This window comes from Acinonyx jubatus, chromosome E3 (genome assembly GCF_027475565.1).
Source record: "Acinonyx jubatus isolate Ajub_Pintada_27869175 chromosome E3, VMU_Ajub_asm_v1.0, whole genome shotgun sequence".
Classification (NCBI taxonomy): Eukaryota; Metazoa; Chordata; class Mammalia; order Carnivora; family Felidae; genus Acinonyx; species Acinonyx jubatus.
Window position 1 is genome coordinate 25,800,963 of NC_069398.1, and position 13,656 is coordinate 25,814,618.

Sequence of the window (13,656 nt, forward strand, 5' to 3'; positions counted from 1 at the left end):
GAATCAGGGCAGGAGAATGAAACCAGACCAGAGGGCTCATGAGTTTGTCAGACGCCGGTCACACATTTCCCTTCGAAATCTTTGGCAACCAATACACAGGGAAACACGATCCGTTTTTATCTAAAGGATTAAAAAAAAAAAATCGTTACATCGTTACCAGGTAAATACGATTGTTCCTGGGAGCGGTAGGAAGGTGGGGGCGGGGGGTACAGCTAAGGGCACAGGGTGTTTTTGGGGGGGATAATAAAATGTTCCAAAATGTAGTTAAGGATGGTGTCACGATTCTGAATCTCTGAAAAGCCATCGAACTGCACACTTTAAGGGGGTGAGTTGTGCGGCATGTGAATTACAGCTCGAGAAAGCGTTTTAAAAAAAATAAAGGAGGAGTAAAGAGGAACACTCAGTAAGTCATTGTAGATGTGTGGGTGGGAGCCTTGTGGCTCCGGACAAGCCCCCTGGGATAAATTGGCCCTAAATCAGGCATCAGGAACTGAGCTGGGGGGGCAGCGGTTGGGGGGGGGCAGATTTGCTGAAATGAGTTCTTACCTAAAAGTCTGTAAAAGCCTGGAGCATTTCCAAGCGTTGTGGCCCAGGATGGTGGGTTCTCATGGAGATAATTAATGGGCTGGCCAGATCTGGTCCAGGCCCTGGGAAAGCCATATCCTCTGCCTGTAGGAGAATACTTGCATTTTTGCTTAAAAAAATGGTTTTTTATTTATTAAAAAAATTTTTTAATGTTTATTTTTGAGAGAGAGAGAGACAGAATGCAAGTGGGTTAGGGGCAGAGAGAGAGGGAGACGCAGAAACCGAAGCAGGCTCCAGGCTCTGAGCTGTCAGCCCAGAGCCCCGACGCCGGGCTCGAACTCACGGACCGCGAGATCGTGACCTGGCTGAAGTCGGACGCTGAACTGACTGCGCCACCCAGGCGCCCCCAGATCTACAGTACTTTAAAAAAAAAAACAAAACACTATTACTGGGGCACCTGGGCGGCTCATTCAGTGAAGCGTCTGACTCTTGACTTCGGCTCAGGTCGTGATCTCCAAGTTCGTGGGTTCAAACCCCACGTCGGGCTCTGCGCTGACAGCACGGAACCTGCTTGGGATTCTGTCTCCCTCTCTCTCTGTCCCTCCCCCACTGGCTCTCTATCTCTGTCTTTCTGAAATAAATAAATAAATAAATAAACATTTTTAAAAAACCAAAACCTTATTTTCTCTCCTTTATAGCTGAGGGTGAGGGGTGGGGAAGGAGGTGAGAGGTGCCTGAAGGACGGATATTCTGCGGGATCCTGGTGTTGGTCCCATGACCCTGGTTCAGCCACATGATCCCAGTGGTGGTCATGGCGGAAAGTGCTGGGTCGGAGTATCTAACTGGACAGCCTGAGTCATGAGCCCGCAGGTGAAGCAATGTAGGTGACCCCAAAGATGATCCCTGTTTGGGACACACGCTACAGGTGTCCCGTGCTCCCTGACCCTCAGCCCGTCAGGCGTGTCCTTACAAGCTATCTCTGCAGGTTGCTATGTGAATAGTGCCCCCTGGAGTCGTGCAGCATGGTGGCCCAGGTGTCACAGTGCCTTCTGGAGGACAGGTCTGGACCGTCCAGGAAATCAGTGTGCAGGCAGCCTGGCGAGGGGCCAGGCAGAGATAGCCAGGGGGACCCGAACCTCCTGGAGGGCACTGTCGGCACCTGGGGAGAAGCAGAGGGGGGGAGCCTGGACCGGCCATCCCTCCCACCACTCACCAGCCCTGTGACCTCGAGCAAATGCTTACCCTTCTTAGGTCTCATTTGCTCAGCTGTGAAACGGGATAGATGATTAAACTAGAACCCTGCTCGCACCCGGGTTGTGAGAACCGAATCCCTGGACAATTAAAGAGAAGGAATCACAGAGAAGAGTGGGGATTTTACACGGAGGAAATCAGGTGGCTCAGTCGGTTAAGCGTCCGACTCTTTTTTTTTTTTTAATGTTTTTATTTATTTTTGAGACAGAGAGACAGAGCATGAGCAGGGGAGGGGCAGAGAGAGAGGGAGACACAGAATCCGAAGCAGGCTCCAGGCTCCGAGCTGTCAGCACAGAGCCCGACACGGGGCTCGAACTTACGGACCGCGAGATCATGACCTGAGCTGAAGTCAGACACTTAACCCACTGAGCCACCCAGGTGCTCTTAAGCGTCCCACTCTTGATTTCAACTCAGTTCATGATCCCAGAGTCACGGGATCGAAACTTGCGTCGGATTCCACGCTAAGTGTGGAGCCTGCTTGAGATTCTGTCTCTCTGCCCCTCTCCCCACTCGCTCGCTCGCTCTCTCTCTCAAAAAATTAAACATAAAAATAGATAAATAAACTGAAAAAATCTAAAGCCACCATCAAAATGAAAATCCACAAATATAAACTTAAAGGTTTAAAACCAGGAAGTTGGGCTGAAAAGTCACCCTGAGCAACAGAGAGAAGTTAAGAGGTTTAAAATAATGGTAAAATAAAGTGACAAAATGAATGTGATTTAAGGTAGAAGATCAAAGCCTGAAGTCTGAGATTAAAAGATTAAACCCGTGAACCTTAAGACGTAAGAATTTAAGAAGCTCCAGACGACCACCCATGAGACAGATTTCCCAGAGGACGGGACCGTGGATGAACCTACTCAGAGAACAAAGACACAGTTCATCTTCTGAACATGAAGATGTTACTTTAATTTTGTTATATATATTTTTTTATTTTTTTAAGTTTATTTATCTTGAAAGAGAGAGAGAGAAAGAACGAGCAGGGGAGGGGCAGAGAGAGAGGGGCACAGAGGATCTGAATGAAGCAGGCTCTGTGGCTGGCCATATATATGTGGCCACATATTGTTTTCACTGCCTTTTTATTATTTTTTGATTATTATTTTAAAAAAATTTAACACTTATTTAATTTTGAGAGACAGAGACAGAGCATGAGCAGGAGTGGAGCAGAGAGAGTGGGAGACACAGAATCCGAAGCAGGCTCCAGGCTCTGAGCTGTCAGCACAGAGCCCAATGTGGGGCTCAAACCCACAAACCGCGAGATCATGACCTGAGCTGAAGTCGGACGCTTAACCAACTGAGCCACCCAGGTGCCCCCATATTTTTTTAAATTTTAAGCAGGCTTCATGCCCAGCACAGAGCCCAGTACAGGGCTTGAACTCATGACCCTGAGATCAAGAGTCACACATTCCACTGTCTGAGCCAGACAGGTGCTCCAGGAAGCACTTTTTTTTTTTTTTTTTTTTAAGGGAGAGAGCGTGAGCTGGGGAGAGGGGCAGAGGGAGAGAGAGAGAGAGAGAGAAAGAGAGAGTCTTAAGCAGGCTCCATACTCAGTGCACACGGGACTCAATCCCACAACCCTGAGATCATGACTTGAGCCGAAATCAAGAGTCAGACGCTCAGTTGAATGTGCCACCCAGGTGCTCTGAACATTTTTTAAATGGAGGGTGAGCCTGGCAATGTTTGGAGCTCGGGGAGTAGCAAAGAGGAGGGGCAACATTGAAGATTTAGGGGTGTGTGTGTGTGGGGGGGGGGTGCATTGAGCATCTACGATGTTCCAGGCACTAGGCTAAAAGTTAGGGATATGAGGGAGCCCATTGTGGGGCCTGACCATGGAGAGACCCAGGTATTAAACGGGTTCCCTACAAGGATGTCCCCTCAGACAGAGATGTGTGCCGTGAGGGGGTGGGGGAAGGCAGGGGAGGAAAGGGTGTGGGTATGCGTCACTTGGAATGGCTTCTCTGGAGGGGGGGGATCTGGGCTGGGATCTAAGTTTCCCGGTTATTTGCCCTGTCCCATGTTGCCTTCTGAATTTACTCTGGACGCCAAATTACAGTCTTAAGACATTTTTCAGCCACTCATGGGGAACAGGAGAGGGACCAGGGTGGGTGTCCAGAGCTGAGAATGGAGAGGGCGGAGTGGTGACAGTTTAAGACAGAGACTCCAGGCTCAGGAGCCAGCTCTATGGATGGGGGCAGTGCCTGGAGTCAGGAGGGCAAATCAGCCTGAAATCCTGCAGGGTCAGGGTCAGGGTCGATGGTGGGGAGTGGGCACAGGGGTGGGGTGGGAGGAGCACTGTGATGGGAGCGGGGAGATTTCAAGTCCTGGCCTCTTGGGGTCCTGGTGATAGAAGGAACATCCATCCTCCCCCTACTGTCCCAGATGGACACTCATAGAGAGGCCAGAACCACATCTGGGAACCACATCTGGGAGGCCACATCTGCCTAGAACTCTAGGGTCAGGAGCTGAGACATCTGGGTCCCCAGGTGGGGCTGGCTTGTGAACTTGGCCCTGAGCCTTCAGGGCTCTGGATTTCAGTCGTCCCTCCCATCCACGGATGGGGATTGAGAGAGCCGAGCGCGACACCTGGTGGTGAGCTGGCAGCATTACAGGCAAGAGGGCTGGATGGGTCCCCGTGGAGTCAGGGGTCCAGGCGTCACCGAGAGCAAAGAGGCGAAGTGGGAATAGAGAGGCCCCTGTTCTTGAGACCACTCCCTAGCATGTGACAGACCCTGGGCTGGGAGGAAGGGATGTGGCATTTGATTGTCATAACAAGCCGGTGCAATGTATTTCATTGTCCTGGTCATATTGGAGATGGGAAAGCAGGGGCTCAGGGAGTTTAGGGGCTCTGGTGAGGTCGTAAACCAGCTAAGTGTCTGGGCTGCAATTCAAACCCGGGCGGTCTCATTCTTTTTTTTTTTTTTAATCTTTATTTATTTTTGAGGGGGCAGGGGGCAACACAGGAAAGGAACTGAGAGAGGGAGACACAGAATCCAACGCAGGCTGCAGGCTCCGAGCTGTCAGCACAGAGCCTAACGCGGGGCTTGAACTCATGAACCGTGAGACCAGGACCTGAGCCGAAGTCAGACACTTAAATGACTGAGCCATCCAGGCGCCCCCAGATGGTCTCATTCTTAAGCCTTTTCAGGTTCCTTTCCTAGCTCAGGGGGCCAGTGCTGTGAGCATCGGGTGGGGTGTCGAAGGGACCCCTGGTCCCCACTGCCACCCACAGTGGCTCAACCCCGCACCAGAACACTGCTGCTCCGAGTTCTGAATGTTCCCAAAGCGGGACCCAGGGCCCCACCCGATCCCATCCCAGGAGGAGTGACCCAGGGAAGGATGCTCCCCCACACCACCTGCAAATTGCTGACATTTCCCTCCGCGATCCCCCATGCCTGGGGATTACACTCCCCACTTTACAGATGAGGAAACTGAGGTTAGGGGTTGCCCAAGGTCACAGGTGGGTTAATGCCTGAGTCAGGGGCTCAAGCCGCAGTATGGTGCTGTCTCTTGATGACAAATGTTAGCTCTCAGGCACTGTTAGGCAATTCACGCCCATCAGGAACATAAACGGGGACTCCAGTCGAGGGTGATAAGAGAGAGTCAGAGAATTGCTTTGGATAATTCTTTGGGGGGCGGGGGCTGTCCGGAAGGGTTTTGTTTTTTTTTTAATGTCTATTTACTTTTGAGAGAAAGAGAGACAGAGCGCAAGCAGGGGAGGGGCAGAGAGAGAGGGAGACACAGAATCCGAAGCAGGCTCCAGGCTCTGAGCGGTCAGCACAGAGCCCGACGCGGGGCTTGAACTCACGAACTGTGATATCATGACCTGAGATAAAGTCGACGCTTGACTGAGCCACCCAGGAGAAGGGAATTTAGTAGCAACCTGACCTCTACCAGTAGCACAACCTCCCAAATGATGGACATTTTTGTGGCCACCAAAAATGTCTTGAGACTTGCCAAATGTCCCCTTAAGGGAAAACTTACATTAGGTTGAGAACCACTGGCTCGAACCAGTCAAGTTGCCCTTAGGATTATATCCTGTGAGTCCTGCTTGGCTCTTTGTCTCCGGCATTCCGCAAATTCAATGTAACGTGCCTCGGTGTGGATTTCTTTTTTATTTATAAAATAAATAAAACTTCTCGGGATTCTTTGCATTTCATATCTTTCACCAATTCTGGAAATTTCTCAGCTGTGTCTTCTTTAAATGACGTCCCTCTACAGGGTGTCGGTTTAAGTGTCCGACTTCAGCTCAGGTCGTAATCTTGTGGTTTGTGAATGAATTTGAGCCCTGTGTCTGGCTCTGGGCTGACCCCCTCAGAACCTGGAGCCTGCTTTGGAGTCTGTGTCTCCCTCTCTCTCTCTGCCCCTCCCCTGCTTGTACTCTCTCTCTCAAAAATGAACATTAGGGGCGCCTGGGTGGCTCAGTCGGTTAAGCGTCCAACTTCGGCTCAGGTCATGATCTCGCGGTTCGTGAGTTCAAGCCCCGCGTCGGGCTCTGTGCTGATGGCTCAGAGCCTGGAGCCTGTTTCGGATTCTGTGTCTCCCTCTCTCTCTCTGACCCTCCCCCATTCATGCTCTGTCTCTCTCTGTCTCAAAAATAAATAAAGGTTAAAAAAAAATGAACATTAAAAAATTTAAAAAATATATTTTGGGGTGCCTAGCTGGCTCAGTCAGTGGAGCATGTGACTTGACCTTCAGGCTGTGGGTTTGAGTCCCACATTGGGTGGGACTTCCTTCCTTCCTTCCTTTCCTAAGTTTACTTATTAATTTTGAGAGGGGAGTGAGGGACATGGAGGAAGAGAGAGAATCCCAAGCTCTCAGTGTGGAGTCTGATACACGCACAGTAAGATCATGACCAGAGCCAAAATCAAGAGTCAGGCGCTAGCTTAATTGAGCCACCCAGTCGTCCCTAGTCCTTATTTCTTAGGGAGTTGTAGCTCAGTCATTTTTGACTTTTGACAGGCATCTTGGTCCCAATTTTCCACCTTGCAAAGCTTTGTCCGCTCAGCCCCTTGTGGCCATAAAATCCCAAGCCTCGGGGTTTCCAGCACGGGCAAATGCCCTGGGGCAGCTGCCGCTTACAAGGGGCTTAACCACTCTCCGGGGCAGACATTCGTTTTGGGCCCTCGAGGATTTCCCGTACTTGCCTGCGGGCTCAGCTATAGGCTCAGAAGCACGTGGGTTGTATTTCATCCAGCACATTCCATCAGGAGAAATTATATCAAGAGGAATTTTTTTTTTTTTTTTTTTTTTTAATGACGTTTAGCCGGCTTTACGGCCAGAAAGAGATCTCACCGTGTCTTCCAGCGCGTTCGTGACTCCTCTGGATTCTGCGGGCAGATTGTGTTCAGAGATTGGTTCTTTCGCTCTGACTCCCCCCAGCAGCGGCTCCCTTGCCTTTCTTTGCTCTACCCTGGTGAGCTTTCCTTTCTCTTTCCTGCCTCACTGGTCTGGGAAGTGCGGACAGTCAGAAGCAGGGCTCTGTACGCAAGGGTTTGGTCCGAGCTGAGATTCCCAGCTGGAGTGTGGGTGGGAGCCTCGTCCTCAGTGGGACCCTCAGGGTGCGCCTCTGCTCCGCCTCCTGGGGGCTGTCGTTGGGTTGACCGCCCCCTCCTCCCTGTCCCCGCCCCCCCAGCCCCAGCCCCAGGCAGCTTCTCAAGGCTTGAGTCAGGGACTGGGGGGGGGGGGGGCTTGGTTGATGGCGACAGGCCGTCCAGACTCTGGCGTCAGTTTGTCCATCCTATTTTATTAATAATGTTCTTACCAGGGGCGCCTGGGTGGCTCAGTCAGTTGAGCGTCCGACTTCGGCTCAGGTCACGATCTCGCGGTCCGTGAGTTCGAGCCCCACGTCAGGCTCTGGGCTGATGGCTCAGAGCCTGGAGCCCGCTTCCGATTCTGTGTCTCCCTCTCTCTCTGCCCCTCCCCCGTTCATGCTCTGTCTTTCTCTGTCTCAAAAATAAACATAAAACATTAAAAAAAAAAGATTAAAAAAAAAAATAATGTTCTTACCAACATTCGTCTCTTCCCATGTCTTCATGGGTAGAGTACACAGTATTTCTCAACCCGGCTGAGCATCAAGAGAGGAATGGATAAAGACAAATACTGTGTGATCTCACTTATATGTGGAATAAAAATTTTAAAAAGACCTCATACATGTAGAGAACAGATGGGTGGTTGCCAGAGGTGGGGGGGGGGCAGTTTGCAGGGTGGGTGAAATGGGCAAAGGGGGTCAAAGGTACAAACTCCCAGTTATAAGACAAATTTTTTTAACATTTATTTATTTTTGAGACAGAGAGAGAGCATGAACAGGGGAGGGTCAGAGAAAGAGGGAGACACAGAATCTGAAACAGGCTCCCGGCTCTGAGCTGTCAGCACAGAGCCCGACACGGGGCTCGAACCCACGGACCACGAGATCATGACCTGAGGCGAAGTCGGACGCTTAACCGACGGAGCCACCTAGGCGCCCCATTCGGGGGTCTCATTTAGATCCCACAGTGTGTGAGAACGGTTTTATTTTCTGTATGTCATAGATGAGGAAACTGAGGCTCAGGGAAGAAGAGCAGGGGGGCCTGGTCCACACAGTCAGAGGGTGGCAGCTGGGCTGGATGTCAAGGATGTCCTGACAAGGGTGCCTGTGCTCATTCCAGAGGGGTGCTGAGAACCCCCACCCCCACCCCGAACACACACGCAGGGTCAAGGCCACCCTCCAGGCCTTCCGCTTTGCACACACCCTCCCGAAGCCCCCACCCCCCATCCCTGGAGCCTTCTGTCCTCGAGGCTGTGAGCCCCTGAGGACGGGACATCTCCCCTTCCTCACCAGCCCCTCAAAGAGTTCTCTCATCCTGGTACAGGTGTCTTCTATCCGGCACCTCTTGGGGGCTCCTCCCGTGAGATTCGGGCCCTCTGCCCTCTGGCCTCGTGTCCCCCGCACCCTCAGCGCTGGTGACAGTAAGCCTTGTGCTCCAGCCTTGCCCCGGGCCTCTCCCTGAGCCGCCAGGTCCCCTACTCTGACACTCCCTGCCTGCTCCCCTCTTCTTTCCTCCCTGCACCCAGCACCTTCTTCTTCCCAGCAGGTAACACGGGGTCACCCTGACTGCTGGCTCAGGAGCCTTGAATGGGCGGGGGCTTCCGCTCTTTTCTGACCACAGGCCCCCAGCATGCAGTTTGCACTGAAGTCTGAACTGGTCAAAGTAACACTACCCCCCCACCCGCCCCCATCAGCAAGAGTGATGCATTTAGGGCCCTTAGTCTCAGTCGGTGATGGGGCCTGGGCGGGGGGCAGGGGGAGGCAATGGAAAGGAACCAGAAATCACAGCGGTGTCCGAGAAGCCTGGAGAGGAAAAGAATCCTGTTTGCAGGAGCTCTCTGAATCTCAAAATGCCGGGCTGGTAAGGTCAGTTCCGGAACGACAGAGCCCATTAACATCTGAGGCCCCAGAGCTCCCCATTTGTTCCCACCCCCTCCCCAGACCCATTCTGCACCCCCTCTCTCCGGGCTCTGTGCGCCCAGGGGCTGGCCTCTCGCCCTCCAACAGGCTGCCTTGCCTGGGCTCCCGGTTGGGTTCATCACCCTCCAGATCCTGCTCACCTAGATCGCACTGCCTGGGGTGGGGTCCCCTCCACAGCTGCAGCTTTTGGTTTCACAGCTCCTTTACTTTGCCCCTTTGGGGTGGCAGTGGTGCCCTGTGGGTTCCCTTAGCCGTGGCCACACCTCGCACATGGCCCCTTCCTTAAGCCCTTCACCCGAGGACTTCCTCCCCCTGCTTCCTCCCACTGTGCTGATGCAGCGCTCGGGAGACCACACGACGCTTCCAGACTCAGCTGTCAACCTCGATAGCCTCATTCGGTCTCCCAGGGAGGCAACGTCTACTGCAAAACCTGTAAAATGACCACAGAGCTTGCAAAACCTCGACTGTTCATTTGATCTCTAGAAAGCTTGCTGCAGGAGATAGAATTTGCTAAGGTTAAATGTTCTCCCCGAACTCACTGAACTCGTGTTCGTCATTTGGCACGTCAGGGGTTTTTTGTTCTTTTCCTTCTGGGCCCAGTCATACTTCCAGCAGATTCAAATCCAGACCCCCAGCCCTGCCCGGCCGCCTTGCCGCGCCTCCCGTCCCGCTGACCTATCTCTCGTGCTCGTCCCGTCCCTGCTGGGTTCCTGCTCTTTGGACAAGACCAGGTGCAGTCTCCCGGACTTCTTAAATGCCAGGCCCTCTGAGGCCCTCATCAGTCATTCACAACTGAGTAGGAATTAGTTGGCAGCTCATGGGACTATCGACTCCTGGCATGCACTGGGGCGCCCACAGAGGAAAGCAGATAACGAAGGCCCCAGACCTCAGTCACAAGCTTTATTGTCTCGAGCACAGACTCGCCACACTTCAACAATTCCACTTTGGGGAGGGCAAGGGTGCGGGAGGGCTTGGGGACGGGGCACGGCTGAGCCCACACCGGACAGGCGGAGACGCTCGCAGCCAAGTGGCTTCTTTGCCACCTGCCAGCCGCCTTGGGGGCTCAACCCCTCCTGGTGTGGGCCTTTGGCTGTTAGTAGACTAATCAGTGCCTCCCGTAGGAGGGGCGAGCTGCCAGATTTTGCTGGAAAGAGTAGTATTTGACTCTGGGTTAGGCCACTAAAGCATCGCTTCTAGACTGTTGTTAATAAAACCGCATGCGAGAGCTACCAGAAGCCAGTGGGGAGGTGGGGGGCTGATGGGACGAACTGGCTGCCCCCCCCCCAGGATGGGCTGAGTTTGGGCAAGGATGGGAGCCACACGCATCTGTGCCTGGGAGCACCCAAAGGCCACCAAGGTTGTTCCCAGGGCACAGTCTGCGTTCCCATCCTGGTGCATTTCGGGAACACCACGATGGGCCATCAGGTTTCCCCTGCGAGCCTCTGGCAGGGGAGGGCCCCGAACGAAAACCCTCCCTGAGCTGCGGGAGGTGGAGGCAGGCCCAAAGCAGTACCCTGCGGGCCCTCCAGCTCTAGAGGCTTTTCTGAACTGGCTTTTCCCGCTACACACAGGTCTGGAGTAACTCAGCTGGACTCGGGGGGCGGAGGAGAGAGGCGGCTAGATTTTTCTCGTCATCAACATCCCTTGGGCTCTTTCCTTGGCTATAGGAGACGGGCTTACAAAGCTCTGGACAGGTGCCTGGTAAGAAAGGGGGCTGTTGGTACGTGTGCATTCTGATGCACATGTGTGGCACACGCATCCCTGAACGCTCACCCACCTACGTATACCTGGGCGTGTGGGCATGCAGCCAGGTGGCAGCAACGTTTGCGATGTATGTGGGCGCGGGCCTGCCAGACCTGGCGCTCGGTCCCAAGAGCGTGTGTCCTGTGCACCCCAGCGTGTGCGTCCTGAGCGCGGCTGACTGCAAATGCCCACCCCCCACGACCGCGTGTGCGCGCCTGCTCCCTCCGTGAGTGTGCCAAGGGTCAGGGGGTGCACGTGGCACAGCCTGCGTGGGCGTGTCCGCAGGGCACAGGCCCAGATTCGGAGCGTCTGGTCAACCCAGGAGACACGTTCCAGACCAGTCCAAACGCCCTGCGGCCACCCTGCCCCCGCTCCAAGCCAGGTGCGTGGTGGGGGATGGGGAGAGGGGCTTCTGAACTTTCCTAATACTGTGGCTCCTGGCCCTGGTGGCTACCCTCTGGCCAGCAGCTTGGAGCTGTGTATGTGAGATGGTGTTGGGGGCTGGGAGGAGAAGGACCTTGCCCCCAACACCTTGAACCCGGGCCTCACTGGGCAGACAGGCCGACGGGTCTCGGACCACTGTTTGAAGAAGGCTCAGCCTGTGGGGGCAAGAAGCCTGGGGACTGCTTAGGCCCGGAAGTGGCTGCAGAAAAGGGGGTCCCCACCTGGCTCCTGAGGCCTGGCCTGCCTTCCTTGGTGCCTAGCTGGGCCCCCTCTGACCCTTTCCCAGGACGATGGCTCTCTGGGGTCTCAGGGGAACCCGGGAGAAGGAGAAGAAAGGGAGGGCAGGGACACACCTGGGGTGCCAAGATGGTCCTCAGGGCAGCTCGAGAGGGGCCTGGCCGCATCACCTCAGCCTCCCCAAACTCCAGAAACTGCCGGGGTGTCCAGGGTGTCCAGGCTGAAGGTCCCGGGGTCCAGGCCAGGACTGTACCGCTCGCTGTGGAAGGTGGTGCTTGAGGGAGCCTCCCGGTCCGGCAGGGGGGGTCGGGGTGGGGGATTGTCCGCGGCAGTGGGCACGTTATCGTTACAAACACTGTTCTTGTCTCCAAAGTGACAGTCCTGGCCCCTGCCTGGAGGGGGCGCCGCCGGGGCAGGCCGGAGGGGCTCTGCTGTGGACTCGGCTTCTCCACGGTGTCCCTCAGGGTCAGTGCTTCTCCTGGGGAGAGCAAGGCCTTGATCAGCAAGCGTGTCTCAGATAGTGAAGGGAGTGGGGTGGGCTGTTTGAGAGCCCACTTGTGCCAGGGAGCGGGGACAGCACATGCAAAGGCCCCGGGGCAGGAAAAGCCACTCTGCGGTGTCTGGGGTGTAGTGAGACAGGAGGTAGGGTGGGAGCAGTTTAGGGGAAGGGGTGAGAGCAGATGGGTCTCACAAAGAGCACCGAGTGCCCGTGTACACAAAAATGTGGCCAACGTGGCACAAAATAGACCGTGGAAAGGACACTTTTGAGAGCAGGAACAGGGTGGCAGAGGGTCGTCTGTCGGACCTCAGCTGGGAATGTGCATGTCAGGTGACTCGAATTTTTCTCCCCTCTGCACGTGTCCATGAATGACCACACAAGTGCCGTGAGTATTGATTCTGGGGTCACAAATTTTATCGAGGAGGTAGGTTTGCAAGTAAGGAATCTGTGAATAATGAGGACCGACTGGGTATGCACACACACACACACACACACACACACACACGCACACACACAGCAAAGTTCAAGAAGGATATCATTTAAAAATGTCAACCTTGGTCACCTCTGGGCAGGAGGACTATCTTCTTTATCTATTTTGGGTCTTTCCCCCCACCAAACGTTTCCTAATAGACATATTTTAACTTTTATTATGAAAGTCCTTAAAAAAAGAGACACGAGGTTAAAAGAACAGATGACAGCCGAGTCAACTTTAACTGCACTGGCCCCAGGTCGTGAGCAACCCGACGGTGAAGCCTCTGGCGCAAATGCACCGTCGTGATTTTGGTGGCTTTTCGGGGTTTTTTGGCCAGAGGAGTCGGCCAGGGTGTCTCCCCGGGGCCAGGGCGCCCCTTACCTCTTGTTTGTGGGCCTTGTCTTGCTGGTGGATGCCGTTTGCAGATCCGGAATTGGGGACGGCCTGTTGAGGAGAGTCATGAGCAGATGCTGAGAGGTTCACCAGGCAGCAGTTCCTGGTTTGGCCCCTAGGTGGCGAGGTCTTCCCCTTGGGGCCACCGGAGGCTCTTCAGAATGCGGGTCCCAGGACCCCGGGGGACCAAGGCTGCATCCCCAGCTTAGTCTGAGCTCCTCCTCAAGATCAAACTACGTACCCCTTGGGCCGGGACTCCCGGAGGACAGGGCCACGCTTCCCGAGGACGGTGCCCCGTGGCTGGCCGCCGGGTCAGCTGCCCTGGCCCACGGCTCACCTGGGACTTGTCGGGGCTCCTCATGGCCTCCATGAGCTTCTCCACCTGCTGAGCCTGGTCCAGCGCGTCCCGCAGCGCATCTTCTGTGCTCATCAGCTGGTGCTGCAGCCGCACGAGCTCAGGCGCCGAGGACGGGTCAATGAGCGAGTAGCGCCTCTGGTCCGACAGGGACTTCTCTTTGTCCTGGAAGCAGCAGGGAAGGGAGGGGGAGTACGCACGCGATCGTGTGTGTGTGTGTGTGTGTGTGTGTGTGTGTGTGTGTGCGCACATACCTGTGCACATGTGCGCTGGGGGGAGGGCGGTCTCTCCTCCAG

General features: G+C 54.5%; 1 protein-coding gene across 5 annotated transcripts in view; it reads right to left on the reverse strand.

The window, feature by feature from the left end:
• Nucleotides 1-10,103: 10,103 nt before the first annotated feature.
• CLIP2 (CAP-Gly domain containing linker protein 2) overlaps nt 10,104-13,656 on the reverse strand; it is a 74,339-nt gene continuing 70,786 nt past the window's right edge. For all 5 annotated transcript variants that reach the window (XM_027041909.2, XM_027041911.2, XM_027041910.2 and 2 more), the window contains 3 exons: nt 13,343-13,525; nt 12,994-13,056; nt 10,104-12,119 (listed from right to left, as the gene is read on the reverse strand). In XM_027041909.2, coding sequence (XP_026897710.1) covers nt 12,108-12,119; nt 12,994-13,056; nt 13,343-13,525 — 258 coding nt within the window. In that variant the 3' untranslated portion in view covers nt 10,104-12,107. The remainder of the gene's footprint in view (nt 12,120-12,993; nt 13,057-13,342; nt 13,526-13,656) is intronic.